General features: G+C 40.9%; 1 protein-coding gene across 10 annotated transcripts in view; it reads right to left on the bottom strand.

The window, feature by feature from the left end:
* The window catches only part of ERBB4 (erb-b2 receptor tyrosine kinase 4), a 480,224-nt gene that overhangs the window by 107,584 nt on the left and 354,582 nt on the right, over positions 1-18,058 (bottom strand). For 4 of the 10 annotated variants that reach the window (XM_032445687.2, XM_032445688.2, XM_032445689.2 and 1 more), the window contains exons 13-17: positions 15,946-16,078; positions 14,733-14,826; positions 13,185-13,339; positions 7,897-7,941; positions 7,702-7,776 (exon numbers count right to left, since the gene is read on the bottom strand). In XM_032445687.2, the coding sequence (XP_032301578.1) occupies positions 7,702-7,776; positions 7,897-7,941; positions 13,185-13,339; positions 14,733-14,826; positions 15,946-16,078 (502 nt within the window). The remainder of the gene's footprint in view (positions 1-7,701; positions 7,777-7,896; positions 7,942-13,184; positions 13,340-14,732; positions 14,827-15,945; positions 16,079-18,058) is intronic. The other 6 variants (XM_015867997.3, XM_085552767.1, XM_015868000.3 and 3 more) reach the window with 2 other exon arrangements.

Here is an 18,058-nt window from a genome sequence, read left to right as displayed (position 1 = left end):
TTAAGAACTTGACATTTCTTTAAGGAAGACCGGGACACAACGAACAGCACCAAATACACCACATGGATCAGCTACCATCACTATTAGAATGCCAAACCTTATTTCCATCACAGAATAACAAATCATAGGAGCTGGAAGGGACCTCTGGAGATTGAGACCATCCCGAGTTCTTTTCTCCTTCTCCATGTTTTTTCCCCTCTTCCACGTCACTGGCCTCATTTCCTTTTGCCAGTTCTCAGTTCTACCCCAACCTGATACTATTCTTCTGCCACATGTCCCTTCCTGAAGTTTCCTAACAACACAAAAGTATCTCAGAGTCTTCCCAAGAACTACTCTATCATTAGATACATTATTGCATACAGAATATTCTGCCTCTCTTTCTCCATAATTCAAACTCTTGATACTTCAGTGATCAAAACCCATTTTTTCCTGCACACAAACACTTATCAGTCATAGTTAATCCCGCTATCAGAAAGAAGCTTGGACTTGCAGACTTCCTTACCACTCAAGCAATTTTAGCTTTCCTGCAACTGGGACCCTACTACTACAGCAGCAGTTCAACATGTTCACCACACCCAGCTCTAGGCTTCACAGCCAACACAGACACCACTTCAACCACACCACTGCCCAGAATCCTGTACAAGAAGCATGGAAACCTACATGCCAGTAATACTGCAGCCCAATGCTTTGCAGATTTACATTGCAGAAGAGATGCAAAGTAAGCTGAAGTAACAGAAAGAGGGAGTTGCACGGGAAATGAGTTTGCTACTAGATCTCCTCACTGCATATCCTTAGCTGCACCAATGGAAGCACTGCCAGCAGGGTGAGGGGGGTGATCTTCCTGCTCTGAACTGGTGAGACTTCACCTGGAATCCTGCATCCAGATGTGGAGTCATCAGCTCAGAAAAGATGAGGGACTTGTTGGAGTGAGACCAGAGGAGGACCAGAACAAATGATCCCAGGGATGGAACACCTCCCCTGGAAGGACAGACTGAGAGGTGGGGCTATGGGGAGAGCTGAGAGCAGCCTGTCAGGAACTCCAGGGGGGGTTGTAAGAAAGAATGGGATAGTCTCTTTAGCAGGGTCTGTTGTGACAGGACAAGGGGAAATAGTTTCAAGGTAAAAGGGGAGATTGAGGCTGGACTTCAGAACATTCGTTGATGCTTTTTTTTGTTGTTTTTTTCACCATAAGGGTGGTGAGGCATTGGAACAGGCTGCCCAGAGAGGTGGTAGATGTCCCATCCCTGAAGACCGTCACCCTGATCTAGCTGCAGATCTCCCTGCGCACTGCATTGGCATTAGATTAGAAGGCCTTTTAGGGTCCCTTCCAACTCAAAAGACTCTATGAGATTCCAGATCTTAATTTCCACTTACGCAAAAACAAATGAAGATAAACTGTATTATCATTAGTATTTTTGACCCAGAGTTGAGAAAGCTGTTTCAAATTTACTGAGAAACAAATTCTCTGGCAAAGGAAAAAAAAGGTAATTTCATTAGCAGACTTCACATCCAAGCTCTTGATCTACAATACACAGTCTACATTTAATCATTCAAAGAAATATGTAAGTGATTTTAAATAGGCAGTGGAAAAGTGTGCACATGGGGAGAAATCCTGAAAGATTTTACTGACACTAGGAAGAAATAAATCTATTCCTAACTCCAATTTTACCCCCTTTCTACAATAGATTGCACCAAGACACTAACTTGGATCTGAAAAGACATAATTAAGTAGACTTGCACTGTAGGTATGCTTTTAAAAAACATACAGAGCCATCAACGTACTGTTCAAAGGAACTCCAACCAAGAGCTTTCCATTTACTGCAGGAACTGCAGCTCCTTTATCACCAGATGGGTCACGGTGATTAAGCCAGAATGCAGAGAATTAAGTCTTGGTTAGACTCTGAACTGAAATACATCTGTCACGTAAACTGTCTAAATACGAAAGAGCAACAAATCCTGCATTATGCAGGTAGATGGGAGCTAAGACCACGAGCTTTAGTTTTAATTTATTATATATTAATTATTAATGAATTATTAGGAAACCATTCAAAGAGGTTTAAACAACTCCACATCTTGCATATCTCTCAAGCTCTATAAATGTATTTTTAATAACAGATAATTAATTTATAACAACATTAAATCTAGATTAAATCCTCGTTTCAAGCCATAAAACAAACCCACAGGAGAGTGGTGAAATATATACTGTTGCTCCATAATAAGGTCACTTCATGACAACATTTTACTATGGCATCATATATTATTTGTGTAGCCAAACCAGTACAGACATAGAACATCAGGTTTATGTGGGTTGATAAGAAAGGTGACCTCTGCAATAGGACCACGTGTTAATTCCCATTCTAACAATGCATTTTCAATTTGGAATTTCCCAAACACTTGCCTTCCAGTAGAGACCTGTATCTACTATTTTGCTTTACTGAGGAGTGTCCTCAAAGATGCTGCAGGGTTTTGCTAAATGCCTGAGAGAATTCCAAAGCTTGATAATTATCATACTTAGTTAACGATGCCTATTTTCTCTATCTCCATTAATCCCGCTGTTAAGGTAGTGCTGGCTACACATATACAGCTCACCAAGCCAGAGTAGGATTTAATGAATGCATGTCACGAAGCACAGGGATAAGAGGGACCATAAATTTCACAATGTCCCCATTCCTGAACAGACCAAATATACGTCACCAAATATACGTCACCATACATTTCTGCAAGAAACCTGTTTGCTTTTTAGGACTGGGCACTACACCACAGTTCTTTCAGAGCTCACCAGCTGAATAAGGTGCGAGGGCTGGGACACATCGTACTGTACAGTAACGACTGCTGTTCCTACATCCACACATCAATAGGATGGGCCAGCTTGTGTATTTTCACTGTAGCACTTCTCTGTCTGACATGCACTGCTAGGCAATAATAAATTACTTAAGCCCACCAAACAACAGCTCTGCTGCTGAGAAACGTGGTCTGTTGGCAAGAACATTTCACTCACGTTATACTGTTTGCAAAATCAATTGCAACAAACAACAAAACTTGCCTTATTCAATCCTGTGCGCTCTCAACAGGATCCTTAAACTACTGGAGCCACAGTATGGATCTTAAGAAGCGCGTTATGACAGCTGCCTCTGGTTCCTTCACTCTCCCCCACACAAAAGGGGATTCACATGTATTCCTCCCAAAGCTCCAGGCAATGAGATGTTGTTGTGACAGTAAGCATGCCCACAGCAAAGGTCTGTTTAAAAACAGTTCATTAGCAACAATTCTCACACTCAACTAGAGGTTTCTCTGCCTGTCACAAATGGATCACTTGAAAGCTCAATTCAACCCACAGAAACAGGACAAGAAACAGCAGCTTCCAAGTCTTACTTATAAATATGAAATTAAAAACAAATTTAAAATGTTTCTTCAGCTTCATTCTGATGCAGCATCAGAGAGCTCCACACTAGAAATTTCTCAAGAGCAGCATCTTTTATCATTCAAGTTAAGTAACGCTGCTTAGTTTGTACCCATCGATCCTATCTCCCTTCTTACTTTAGACAGCAACTCTCCACTTCCTCCCCTCCAGAAGTGACTATAATTATTCTATAAAAATAGAGAGCATATGGAATGCTTTCCTCCAAGCAATGGAACAGAGCTCCATAAAAGCAATGAACATTAACAGTTTATTAGGGGTGGTTTCCCTTCCCCACCATCTAGTTGGAATGGCTGTGAAATTCTATGGAAGCCATACTGTGAGAGGGTATGAGACAGCTGTGAAAGGATTTGCCTGCATTACACTGGCTTTATTATTAATTAGTTCACGTACACACAAAGTAAATAAAAAAGGCTCTTTTTTTTTCATTTAAGAAGTGATGATTTGTTGAGAGAACGTCCTTTGTTGATATACAGCTAGCACTAAGGTTGTAATTTAATATCTAGGCTTCATTTCATGTAGACACTTGACAGCGGTGGTCCTGACTAATTTGCTTCTGTTAGTTAAAAGGAAAAAGTGATGTTTCCTTAAGGTATAAACAGAGATGTCAGATAACTCAGATCAGTGACATTAAGGTGCTGGTTGTTCCCTATCGTAACAGCCACACGCTGCCAATTACATCTTCCTATCTGTCATCTGCCAAGCTATCAGAAAACCACAAAATTCACTCCCTTTAACAATCTCTTATTCCTGAGTACTATGAATTACAGGAAGAATAAATCATTAACAACTCCTACTTGAGGTCAAAAACTTTATCCAGAGTCGAGCATCAATAACTGAGTTAGCCCAACTTGTCTGGAGTTGGGGCACACACAGCATCCAGCCTCGCACAACCAACAAGTCATTTTCCTAACAGTGGATGGAGCACTACCATAACAATTTATCAATCTTCAGTTAAGGCAATGGTTACCAGCTCCCTGAAACAGACATACTTCTCTTCCAGCTCTTTGTGCTGCACTCGCCGTGTTTTTCCTGCACCCAGACCCTCTAAGAACTATGCTGTTCCACTCAGAGGAACTTCTAGCTGCAAGCAGGAAGGCACAGAGCAGAGCACTGCTCTAATGAACGGGTAGGAAAAGGGGGAGTGCTAACACTCTGGGAAATCCTAACCTTCACCTTCTCTCTCTCTGGTGATTTCTAGGAAAGGGTACCCCAAACTAACGTCCCACAGCAATAATCTCATACCTTCTTGGACAGACAGCAGCAGGAGGAGCTACAGGTGGCAAAGCAGAACACTGGGCCCTTGCATACTCTGCATTCCCAGTGCTGAGATCCCTCAGGAAGGAGGCAGAAAGGGAAGCAAAGCAGCAGCAGCACTAGTTTCATGCCAGCCAAGGGCTCCACTTGGCATGGGAAAGGCAGCAAGGCTTGGCCCACTCCTCTGGAACTCTGCATCAGCCAGATATCCTGCAGAGGTCAGCCAGAAAACTGGCTTGCAAGCTGACTCAGGCAGCTACTCGCAGTAGGACAACACTGTGATGGGACCACTATGCACTGAGACAGAACACATTAGAAGCTTAAGAAAGGCTTTCTTTGCCACAGTGATTTGAGAGTTATTACAACATCAGTCAAAACGTGTAACTACCAGCATACAAAGAGAGGCACTCGTTTCTCCCATGACTTCCAGCCACTTGGACTGTTCCTCTTAAAGTGATATTCACTCCTTCAAAAGACTGCACTTTGGCTGTCAGTTAGGAATATGATGAAAGACTTTGTGATGATCAACTTATATTGAACATAAATGTGGGCTCTCACAGGAAAATGACAGGGACACAAGACCTAACATGTCATCTAACAGTAAGCTAAAATAAGCAAATCATCTACCACGCCATCTAGAAGTAACTGTCTAACAGCCCTTATCAATAGAAATGAAGAAACAGAAGAGTTTCTCTCATTCTTTGGGCAGCACTGAAATCAAGTTCACTTTGGGGGTTTCCAAACATAAGCATTGGGGACCAAACTTAAGCGGAAAAACTAATAGTTCACCTGTCCTTTGGAAACAAGCCACATGATGCACATCTGGACATTAAAATTCCCCTGCTCTTCTATCAGACTCTTACAAAAGCCCCCAGCAGAACCAACCTTCAAGCCACAAAACCATAGAACTGAAAGAAAAATGGGGGAAATCCAAGTCCATGCAATAAGGGTGAAACTAAAACAATCAAACATTGAAGCCTGTAGGTCTGTGGATATTCCATGGCTTTTCAGGGACAAGAAGGTTCCATCTGAAGTACATAATGCATCCATTATTATTTACACTGCTGCTTTCTCTCCTAATGAGAAGTATCACTTTTGCCAGTGCAGTTTTGCCTATTTTTAGCCCAAAACGTACCACATTCACAAACAAAACACAGAATTTCACATATCTACTAAATACAGACGTATAAAAGCACTAAACTTTCCTTTCCTGGTTTAAAATGCAAAGAACACCACCATTTCACTACACTTACAGGGCAACAGCATTCCCTGAGATCAATTCAGTAAATATGAATCAAACAGAAAAAACCCATGAGCTCAAAGCAACATTTGAGGGCCCTTCTCCCCTCGTACTTCTGAACCAAAGCGGAAATGCTTTGCCTGAGCAAGGTAAAATACCTGCTTTAACGTCCACCAATCTGACCCATTTGTTTTCCTACCTGCATAGTAGATTCAGATCAACTAAGAAACCCACAACATAAAATAGTACGTGAATATTGCCTGTTAATCCGTGGCTTAAGCCTGACACCTTGTGAGACAACACTTCCTTTAGTGTTGTGACCTCCCATCCAAGGTCCCAGGGTCCAGTCACGTACTGCAATCAACAGAAGTCATCCCCTTGGTTTCAATGAATATTTGGCAGTACCCACAGAGACTTAACTGCTAACAAAGACCCTGATACAAATGTAAGCTTTGGAGTCGCACCATTTGAATTCAATTGTGAACATAGCCTGAGCAACTTTTGGGCAAACAAAAGGAAGATGAAACAGACTACGGTACCGAGAGTTAAACTGCAGCCAAAAATGTCATCTTCCTGGTATAAAGCCCTTCACTTTCCTTCAAAAACTGATTAAAAACACTGCTGATGAAATATACGCTATTTTAAAATTGATTACCAAAGCAAGGAACAGCATGGTGTTCATTCTCTGTGGTCGGATATACCCTTTAAAATTAGGCAAATAATCATAATACATTCTTTCTTTGCACTTTGAGTTAAAATTGTAAATACATTAAATAGATTGCTGGTTTTCAGTAACTCACACACAGTGATTATCTCTGAAAATGAATCCCATGTAGAAGTGCTTCACACAAGCAACCTCAAAGTAGAAAAATCCCTAAAAATACTGAAACGTAAAAAATGTTACGTCTTCTTTCTTTGTCTAATCATTGGTCTAAGAATTTAGTCAGAACTGACACCCATTAATCACACAGATATACCATCCAATAGCACTGATATGGCTCCTCAAACCTAGACACATACTCCCACAACAGCAACAGAACAGGGATCTTCACATTAGGTACCCAACTTCAAAATCTGCTCTTAAAATGAATTAACAATGAAGCTGATTGAAAGGATACATTTCTTATCTCATCCTAGCTCATGACAGTAACCCCAGAGCCCAGAAGACATACTAACCAGTTTGAATCTTCATCAACTTAATGGCAACCAAAGACTTAAACAGAAATGAATACAGAGCAAAACTGCAATGTTTTGGGATTCCTCCTGCATTAACTTGTTTTGCTCAACTTTACTAGGAAACAAAATTGCTGGAAGACTACAATGTTTTGGGGTTGTCTTATTTTTTTTTTGTTTGTTTTTAACAGAAAATGAAAGAGGTCAAATTAGACTTTAAGGAACTGAGGGAGAAATTCAGTTATACCCAATCATTTACTTCCTCCCCCCCCATAGGAAAGAATGGAAGAAAAAGCTTCACTTTTTTTTTCTATGCTGTCATAAAAAGCATTAAATTTAAAGAAACAAAACAAAAAACATTTCAATTTAAGCAGAGGTTTCCACTGTGTTTATTTCCAGTGGAATTTCATCAAGTAACATTTTCCCACAGAAAATGTGATGAAATCAACTGGCTTTGAAACGGTAAGTAAAGTTCAGTATTGAGAGGCAAATCTTAAGAACAAGATAAATTCTCCCCGTACTCTGCATTTCTGGACAAACTGGATAGTATGACATTCCTATGTTAACTGGGGAAGAACCTCATGTACAAAAATGGAGAAGTGGTGGATGTTACCTAGCATGTTGTGGTAAAGTGGACTGTCGTGTCCATGGATAGTAAATGCAGTCATGACTAGCGGGACCTCTACACCTGCAGGCAATTACAGAACAAAAGACGTCATTTGCCATTCACAAGGACATGCACACGCATGCGCCCTTGTCCACACGTGGAGGATGGAAGACACACAGGGAACGATCACTCAGCAAGTACCTATCCATCAGGCCAACGCAGTCCTCGATACGCGGACCTATGCACCTGCAGCAAATCCAAATTGAGAACAAGAAAAGAAAGAGAGAAAATGGTTATTTGCAGATCTAAGAAGCACAAATCCCCTCTTTGTGACACACTCTTAATTAAAATTCTAAAGAGAGACTCAAGTCATCACAAAATTATAGACTGGGACAAAACAAACCTGCAAAAGGAACAATAATAGCAACATAACCAGCATCCCAAAGTCAGACCCTTCATGGCTCAGACAGTATTTTAAGCAGGTTTCACCTGCATGTGTGGGAGGCCTGACAACGGATCTGCCTATTCAGGATGTTTTCAGAATAATCAAACTGGTGATTACTGTACAGAAGCTGTTCATTTGCAACACGAGATCTCCAGGAGCACAATGCAGAACTCACCCCCACCAACCCCCTGTAATTGATGCAATTGTTCATTCTATTTTAAGTGCCCAGCTAGGGCATATATTTCAGAAGCTGACCGTACTCTTATCAAGGAGGCTCAAAGATGAGATTCCCATTAAAAAATAATCTGAGTAAAATGCTGCCTGCTGATTCAGGCACTTGCTCCTAGTATCTGTAGATGCTGCCAGAAGACTTGCATCTGCACATTCAGCAGGTGCTCACCAAAGGCAATGAAAATACAGGGAATCACTTCATGCGGCACCACTCAAGCATAGCCATGAGGAAAGTGCCTCAGTGTTTCCTTGCCCTCACAAGAAACAGTAACCAAAGTAGATTACTAAATTCTCTGCAATCAAATAAAAAGTCACTTACTCTTTTGCTGAAGGGTCAGGATTATCTGACAGACAGATGAAGGTGAACTCCCAGAGACTAAGACAACCTGACATGCTGCAGTGCTAAATGCCCAGCAAGTCCCTCCTTGTCCCCAGCAAGTAAGTAGCTCTCAATTTTAAGGAAACTAAGCCACTTACTTCTAGTATTATTTCAAGTATTTAACAATATCTGTAGTGAACTTTCCCTCCTGTTCACTTGAAATTATATTTTACAGAACAGCTGTGATGTGGAAACAATGATTTTCAATGTTTCCTGGGAACAGTGGTTTCTTTGACTAGATGCAAAGACAAAAGCAGATTCATTACGTACCCAAGCAGAAATATCATGCATGAAGTGAAAAGGGTTGATCTAAATACAGTTTAAAACCCAGATAGAACTTCTGACAGATATTTCATGAAATTTCTGCTGTCCTGGGCTTCACAAGGCTGAGTTTTATCCCATCTGAAGCCAAATCCAACATTCTTCTTTCCAAGGTTTTCTCAGCCGTTTACTGAAGACCAGGTGCAGTAACGAAGGCAGCTGAAAAAGCTGTTCAGATCTTTCATCCTCTAGCACATCAAGAGGACATGAGTTCAGACTCTCACTATAGATAAGGGTCCTCTTGAAACTGGAGTTCTGAGAGCCCCTTACTAGTTCATGTGACTGGCAGACAGGAAGAGCCGTTTGTCTTGCAGTCATTTCATAACTGTACATTTGTTCTCTAGAGGTCTGAGAGAATAACACTCGAATCCAAGAAGAGAGAGATGTTTGGACCTAGCCCACTTGAAGCAGCACTGATTTTTGTTTACAATCAATAATCATCTTCAGTGGGTTTTCCCAGCCTCAAACAAAAAAGTCTGCCTAGGTGCACTTTAAACTGCTTGACGTGACTACGAGTACTTGTATACTCTCTGGTTGTCCTGACTGACATACAATTAATACTGTGTGAGCAACAGCAATAGACACTTAGTATGACTAATAAGTTGATTTTCACCATTAAGTCATCAATTATTTTTTCTCTGGAACTATCAGTAAAATCATTACAATCATACACATCAATTTATGAAGAACATTCAGTCATTTCAACACAGCCTACACAGAAAACCACACATAGAGCTGCTCACCTTACCTTTAGAAATAATTGTTTCCTGAAAGAAAATCAGTTAAAACAGTTTCGAAAATTGAAGTAATGATCTTTTTTTCCTGAGATAACCCACTTCCCCTCCAACTTTCACAAATATTATTTCACATCAATTTTCCTTGAGACCAAAAGGCCTTAACTCTACACAGAATTCAAGTAGCAAAGCCACTTTCAATCAGATTATTTCTCCTGAAACTTTGTTGCTGAAAACAAAACAGATTATGAGATACCATAAATGGATTAACCCCGGACAAAAGAAAACATTTGTTACAGCAAATATCCAATCAATTGACTACTCCTCTGGATAAAGGCTGATGAATCAAAACCAGAGGTTTATATAAGTAACAGTGAGTGTGTGTTGATACTGATGGCAAGAAAGCTGAAATGGAGTTGGGGGTAAGGAGAAATTTTTCCATCAGCAAAACTGTACTGGTCTCCAACTACTTTGCATTTCCTGCCACTGAATTTGCACTATGAAGCCAACTGGAATTCAAAATGCTTTAAGGGGCAAGGCAGTGTCCTTGTGCCTTCAAATCCTTTCTACCATGACCTGTCAGCTTAGAGGGATAATGAAGTTTTGGTGAAGAGTAACACATTTCCTTAAAACAAAACAGTAGTAAGAAAACACCTATGATGAGAAGGGGTGTCCTCTTTGTGCGTTGCTTAGGGAGAAAAGCAGACTGTCAGTTGCCGTTATAGAATTAGTATTTCATTTCTGCAAAAGTATTTCATTTTGGCGAGCTTGGCAAGAAAAAATGCCAAATTGTTTTCTGACTCCCTTGAATTAAATGGGATAGCTGCCCCACATGCCTCAAACTGGCTTCAATAGCTGATGTTTATCATGAGGATGCAAAGTGAAAAGCACAGTTACTGCATTCAAGGAAGACACTTCTTGATGCATCTCTTGATGAGTGTAAGATAAGTAACAGGATTGGATAATAACACACCTACTTACAGGAGCTGTCATGATATTTGAATAAAGGAAGAGAATGGCAATATCAAATCTCACACTCAAGGGAGCAATCATCAGCAAGTATCAGGTGGAAATTACAGCAGAACACTCACAGAAAACACAAGCGTGGAGCAACCATCTTGCCCTGTGACAAGGATGGGTGGAGAACATTACAGATAACATTAAGAGAACTAAAAACATATTTCAAGATCCTGATACACAGGGCAGTACAGAAGGAACAGGATAATACCATAGTAGGAGCAGAGCTCTGCAGCAGCCCAAAACCTTTCACAAGTATCAAAGCTCCACCTCTATGGTGCTGTGGTTTTATTCCAGCAATTGACTGGACAGAAGAGACATGCCAAATTAAGTAGAGCACTGGGTTTTTTGTACCACTCAGTTGTGAGTCAAATATTAAGATGTGCTCCCTCAAGAAGTGATTTCACCAGGAATTCTGACCGAGGGGAACTTTGTTATTAATTGTGGAAGGAATGACACGAAACTAAAGAATTCAGCATTGAAGGAGGAGGGAGGGAAAGAGACTGATTCCCTTCTCTGTGGAAAATACTCAGCCCCAAGAATGCTGGAAAGACAGAAAACCCACAAACCCCAAGCATCTGGAACACTCATTAACAGATTAACATAATGTCACTGTAGGAAGTTTTCAGGAACACTAGAAAATAACATTATCTAGACTGGGGTTTGTGCGTGTTGTTTTCATGAGAGGTGATAAACTGCTTAAGAATACACATTAATCTTTCAAAAACAGAAAGAGGATTTCTGTGAGGAACAGTATTTAACTCATGACAAAGGTACAGTTCCTTTTAAGAGAGGCATCTTTATGGGAGAAGTGACTGGCTCTATAGTAGTGGTACTTCATCAGTTCCCTGAGGATCAGCACACTATGCTTGACGAGACATTCTTTCACTTTTAATCTGGGCCAGACATCTGCAGAAAGGGAAAATAAAGCTCAAGGGATAAATGATAGGGTAACTGAGCAGCAAGGAAGCTCGTTTCACCAAGGACTGCCAAGTAGTCATAACTGCCTAATGCCCTTCCTACTTGTTTATGACCTAAGAATGTCAGATGGCCATCAGAAGGTGTAAAAACCTCATACCCAGGGAGGCAGTACCAACCAACTATCTGGAAAATACCAGTGCGTAAGAAGAAGTGACGAGGAATGGAAAGCTATTTGCTCCTTTCCTAGTTGTGGAGAAATGCAGTTGTTTTATGAAGATTAGTAATATTTCAGTCATCCCCAGAACAGAAGACTGTCCGGAAAGAAAGGTGACATCCCACTCTTCGGTGAGGTTGGAACAGCTACAAGATGCCTCATACACAGGGTGGACCATCAGTCTGTCATCCAGCAATGGGTTTGTCAGACTCCATCAAACTAGCACGTCCACCACCTCTTAAAGTCAGAAACAGAGCTCCTGAAGCAAGCTCATCTTAGTACTCTGTCTTCTTCCTTTCCTTACTGCAAAACTGAGGAGGGTCTGAAGGAAAGACTGATCTGTAACAGAGCCTGTCTGCATCTCTGAGATCTTACTTGCATTTCCCCAAAGGCTTGATTATAACTCCATTTGCAAAACCAGCAAAAGGTCTCATTTTGAATGGCAATGGGTGATGACATCAAGATTACATTGAATAACTTACCACTTGCTTTTCAGATGCCAAACAGAAAGGGCCTCTCTTGGAAGATTATCTCTCTGGCTGAAGTTTTCTCTTTCTCCCTCGACTGCCTCTTCCTTTCTGCTTATCCTGCACAGCACTATCCTCCTCATCAAAAAGACATTTCTAATCCACATGGCCAAAGCAAGACAAGAGCTGTGTATTTGATTACTGTTGTTTTGTTGCACAGATTCTCAATTTTGGATCAGATGCATAGTTTATGTATTTTCATGCATAATAACTGACTGATTGGGGATAATGCTTAGAACTTGAGAAATGGATCCTCAAAGTCAGACTCCTGCAGAATATGGCTCCTGGTGAACCCTTTGCATCATTCCCCTTTGTGTCTCATAGAAGCGCTACAGGGTTCCGCAGTAATACTAAGGAGCAAAGATGGTAAGTCCATCAACAAGTTAAATAAAGACATTGTACAGGCCTAGACACACAAATGTAAGTGACAGCATTTGTTACAAACCAGTGCTAGCTAGCAGGAAAACTGTAAAAAGACATTTAGTGTGGTTTTCATAAAGAGTGTAATATATTTTTCTGATAAGCTGCTGGATGTCTACAACAGAAACTTGAACGTCAGAATCTGGAAATAAAGTTGCACTACAATGCTGCACAGTATTCATTTTCAGAAGCAGGACAAGTGCTTTATAAAGTCAAAACTACACCTGGATTGTAATGGGTAACAGAACTCAACTAGGATGGTTCATGTCACAGAACTTACCCTTGGGTGCAATTTGGATGACACGGATGGCACTCACGATCCTCATCGGCATATTTGAAAATGAAACTGTTTGCCCCCTGCAAGCCATCAGGACATTTCTCCACACAGTTCGGACCATCCTTAAAATGGAAGCACTTTGTGCAGTGGTCAGGCCCCTGGAGAACATGGAAGAAGCAGTAGATTCAAGTTACTCCATTTATCCCTTCTGCACCCAAATTGCTGGTTCTACCCTGACAGCACAGACAGCACTAACTGCAGCTGTGGTTCTTTCACAGCAAACTCCATGGCTCCAGCCACTATTAAAGAGCAGCATAAACGTACATCTTGGTGGTTCTGACCACAAACTTACTCTGCAGAGCATAAGACTAAATTCTAGTTTCTAAATAGGTATCTCCACATTACCAGCATGCTTCACACAACAGGCTTCATGTCTGTTTTAACCCTACATACACACAAACAAAAATGAAGAGGTAGAGTGATCCACCACCTCCACAATCCAGATCACTTTTCCCACACTGCCTTCTCCCTGTGGCATCAGGCAACCCTTCAAGTGTTCCTGTGACAAGGTCTTCTTGATATCTACGTAGTTTTAGTCTTAACAATGTAAGTAACACTTTAAGCCAAATACCGTGTTCTGTTTGTGCACTTTTCTACAGCTCTATATTCATGAGTCCTCCTTCAAGTCCCAATGTCTTTCACGAGCTGCAATTCACAGTGTTAACTTCTTGCTTTGTGGCAGCATTGCAGAAAGCAGAATGGTACAGCAAAAACAATTATGAGAGCGATGAGCAGTGTTTGTTCTCTTTACAGTCATTAGGTTACACCAGATAACCAAGGAAATAAGCTACAGCTTAAATCTTCTCGGTAATAAAGAATCTAAAATACAACTCCTTGCACCTAAGACGCTTTCAATCTTAGCAACAAACAAATGACCAAAACAAGAAATAATTCATATCCAACAAAAGGATGATAATCTTTGAAACAAGACTCACTGCTCATATAAGATAATACTGCCATCATAAAGATAACAGTTGCAGTTGAAATTCATTTTTAGGATGTGTGTTAAAAATGCCGCACTAGAACAGGCTAACCTACATAGAGGAAAACACAAGATGATGTTGCTCGAGCTTTCTGAAAAACTGAGACTAAGACCCCTTTTTTGGAGGGGGAAATAAAACAAACCTGAAACCACAATGAACAGGACAGAACTGAACACAATGAATAAAAGCAGTTAGAGAACATTCAGACTGCAACTAAGTACTACCTCACATTTAAAGACTTGGATGTAACATTTAAGGCATTAATTCAACTCAAGAAAGGGCTCCTTTTTCAAAGCATCTTCTAAAGCAGTCTAATACACCCAAGTTCATTCCTAGAATCTGCTTAATACATGCAGAGTACTGCTCCTACACATAGAGGAAGTACATTTTCTGCCTATGTTAATGTTGATTTTCAACAGCTACTTAACATTTTCTAAACAGAAGATACTTGTGCTTCAACACATTTTAACAGCAAACTAGCCCACAATGTACTCAGTGTTGCTCTTACCGGCCCATAGCACGTGATCATGTTGTCTTCCATCTTCTCACACTGGGGATCACACTCCACACAAACAGAACCATTTGCAAACTCTCGAAATTCCCTAGGATAATATTTTGCAGGCAGGTTAGGAAAAAGCAAAAGTGAGTCTGAAGCTAAGCAAAAATGGCTGCCTCTTCACCTGGTGGTAATCATCTCAGCCTCGTTAAGCCAGTGGACCACACCAGCTGAGACCACTTCATTTAAATGCATTAGGCTGCTTAACAACAGCTGAAAATTGAGCCCAATCAGCAAAGTCACTCAAAAAAAAACCTTAAGAACTCCTCCCCAAGTCTAGGGCAAATTCCATTCTCCAATCAGTACAGTTCAGAACATTCTAGCACTAGTGCTGGTAATGCCACCCAAATAGAGCCTTTCTTTGCAGTCTTACTGACCAAGTACCATGGCAGAACCAGCCATCAAATGCTGCAGGGTTTGTGGTCAGATGTGTTCTGATGCACACAAAAACACAATTTTCCAACCTTTTTTAAGCACATGGTAGTATATTGTGCCACTGTTCTTTTTTGCATGCATTGCCCAGACAGAAGTGTTTAAAATATTTTCATGCACTTATTGCTCTTCCAACCCTCTCTCGATAACAAGTTCCATGATTTAACATACAAGGCAGGAAAAGAAAGAAACCATACAGCGCTTTTATTTTCAATTAGCACCTTGAGGAGAAAAATGCAATTAAAATCATTCAGAGGTTTTTTGTTCATTTTTGTTTGTTTTATCTTTATTATGCATTAAATTCTTAGGACCTTGCTATGCTGTTATACAGGATGCTGAACTCCACCTGCTTCCCTTCACAGCCTAATTATCAATTACTCCTACTGCAAGTAACACAAGGAGCTTTGCTCTATTTTACCATTATCAGGCAGCCTCGACCAGCTTTGTCTGCTCAGCATTTAAGCTATCTACTAGGAAAAAAATGGTTCACATGCACAGCAGGCTTTCCTATTTCTACTCCCATGTACACATATATAATGTAAAAAACACAGGTAAATCTTCCCATGCAAGTTCAGATTGTCAAAAAACGAAAAGTTATCCAACAATATATTTCACCCAAAGGCAGTAATACCATGGAACCTGATACTGCTTGATGTAAAGACATAGGAACTTGCACATTAAATGAATGATCTGATGCTCATTGTTAGGAAGAAGTACCACAGAAATACCTTACCCATCATACAGGTTACAAGATTCAATGCAGGTCCTCCCCCTAATGAAGCGCTTGCAGGAGAGACACTGGTCTGGCCCTGGCCCCCAGCAGCCATCGCTTGAGCATAACTCATTACACACCATTCCATCAGCAGCTAAAGAAAGAGAAAATAGTATCGTTAAATTACCTAGTCCCCTGAACTCCAAGGGAAAACATTTCATCCAGCATCCAAAAAAGAGAAGATAATCCCCTAGAAATACAAAAAAAAACCAAGTCCCAACTCTTTCTTGATCACAGCAGAAGCCACACAAAGAGACGATGTGGCAAAATTCCACTTAGAATCTAACTATAAAAATTTGTGAGGGGTAAAAGGCCTCCAGCCTCAATAGCCTTGAAGATACTACAAAATTTCAGGCTCAAAAGAGAACACAACCCCTACACAGCCCAGGTGTCCTCAGGCAGGCCCAGCCAGATGAACAGGATTCTCAAATCCAGCCAGGAACAGAATTAATACTATTTACCACTGAACCCTTACAACAGAAAAGCCAATCTCAGCATTAATAAGATGGCTGTTCTGCCTCAACAAACAACAAGCTTTGTTTTTTCAAAGAAGCTTCCCTGCAACTGCTCTGCTTTTGAGAAAGAGAATTCACTTCTGACAGGGTCTTAGCAAAACCAAGTAAAACACTTGCAGGTAGGCCAAGAGCTGCATGAAAGAGAAGAACTGAACTCACCCCACCAGTGAAGAAGCTCTGTGGCCATGCAGCACTCCTTCTCAGGAAGCCCCAGCTCCAAGAAATGCCCTCCCTTCTCTGGCTGGCCCTTATATGAGCTCAGGGTGTCTGCCCCTGGGGCCGCCCCTTCTGGCCAGCTGGGGAGCACAGGTGCAAACATTTGCCCGTGCCCCCCTGGGCAGCCACAGCCCTTCACCATGTGCTCCATCACCACTTCAAGCCCTGACCTAACAGTCCTCCTACAGCAGCTGTTCAGAGATGGTTCTAGAAGAGATTCTGCTGTATGCAGTACGTTGCAGAAAAACGGCCATAACTTTGGTAATGGAAGAAGGAAAAACATAAAAAACAACCAAACCCAAAAGCTTATTTTCCAGACTGAACAATGCTGAATGAGAAGTTCTTCTCTGAGCTGACCATTAAAGCTCAGCAAAGAGTTCAGGTTTAACCTCATGAAAGAATTAAGAATTAGCACAAACAGTTCTATGAAACACCAGTTCAATATGCCACACTTAGAAAAGTATACTAAATGTTCTGGTTTTTTTTTTTTCTCGAAACAGAACAAAGAAAAACCAGAAACAATTATCTCACCAGCACAGAAACTCACTGTGCACTCACAGTTTTGAGTACTACACCCAGTTCTGGTTCGTTTCCTTTGGAAAGGATCAAGTGAAAAAAACAGTGCTGCAGACTCGATCACAATGAGGGAACAAACAGTCCCAGACACAGGTGAGGAAGGATACAACAAACTTCTATGATAACGTGAACAACAAAAAGAAAAGCACAGAGCAATTTTCACAGCTTCCAAGTCCCTTGAGGGCATTCAAAGAGATGGGAACCCAATAGGCTTCAAAACAGCTTTTTCTTCTTACAAAGTATAGATCAAGCTGTAGAATTCCCTGGCACAGGGAGATGGCTTTAAACTGGAAGAGGGTAGATTCAGACTTGACAGTAGGAAGAAATTCTTTACTGTGAGGGTGGAGAAACACTGGCACAGGTTGCCCAGTGAGGCTGTGGATGACCCCTCCCTGGAAGCATTCAAGGCCAGGTTGGATGGGGCTGTGAGCAGCCTGATTTACTGGGAGGTGTCCTTGCCTATAGAAGGCAGTTGGAACTAGAGGATATTAAAGGTCCCTTCCAACCCAAACCATTCTATGGAAAGTTTTACTATTAATTGTGATTTATACATTATTTGGTGCAAAAGTGCTTGAGAAGAGAGCAAAGAGCTTTTTGTATTAAACAGAAAAAAAACCCAACAGCCCACAGAGTATAACATTGTCCAACTTGAAACAAAACATCAACTTCAATAAATAAAACTAACAGAAGATGAGGGAGAGGTGGCTTCAAACAACAGAATTGTGTATTGCTATTTTACACAAACTCTTCAATACACGAATGATAGA

This window comes from Coturnix japonica, chromosome 7 (assembly GCF_054131305.1).
Source record: "Coturnix japonica strain WE chromosome 7, WE-NBRP24, whole genome shotgun sequence".
NCBI classification, from domain to species: Eukaryota; Metazoa; Chordata; class Aves; order Galliformes; family Phasianidae; genus Coturnix; species Coturnix japonica.
The sequence above is the reverse complement of the archived record's forward strand: the minus strand, read 5'-3'. Positions and strand labels throughout refer to the sequence as shown.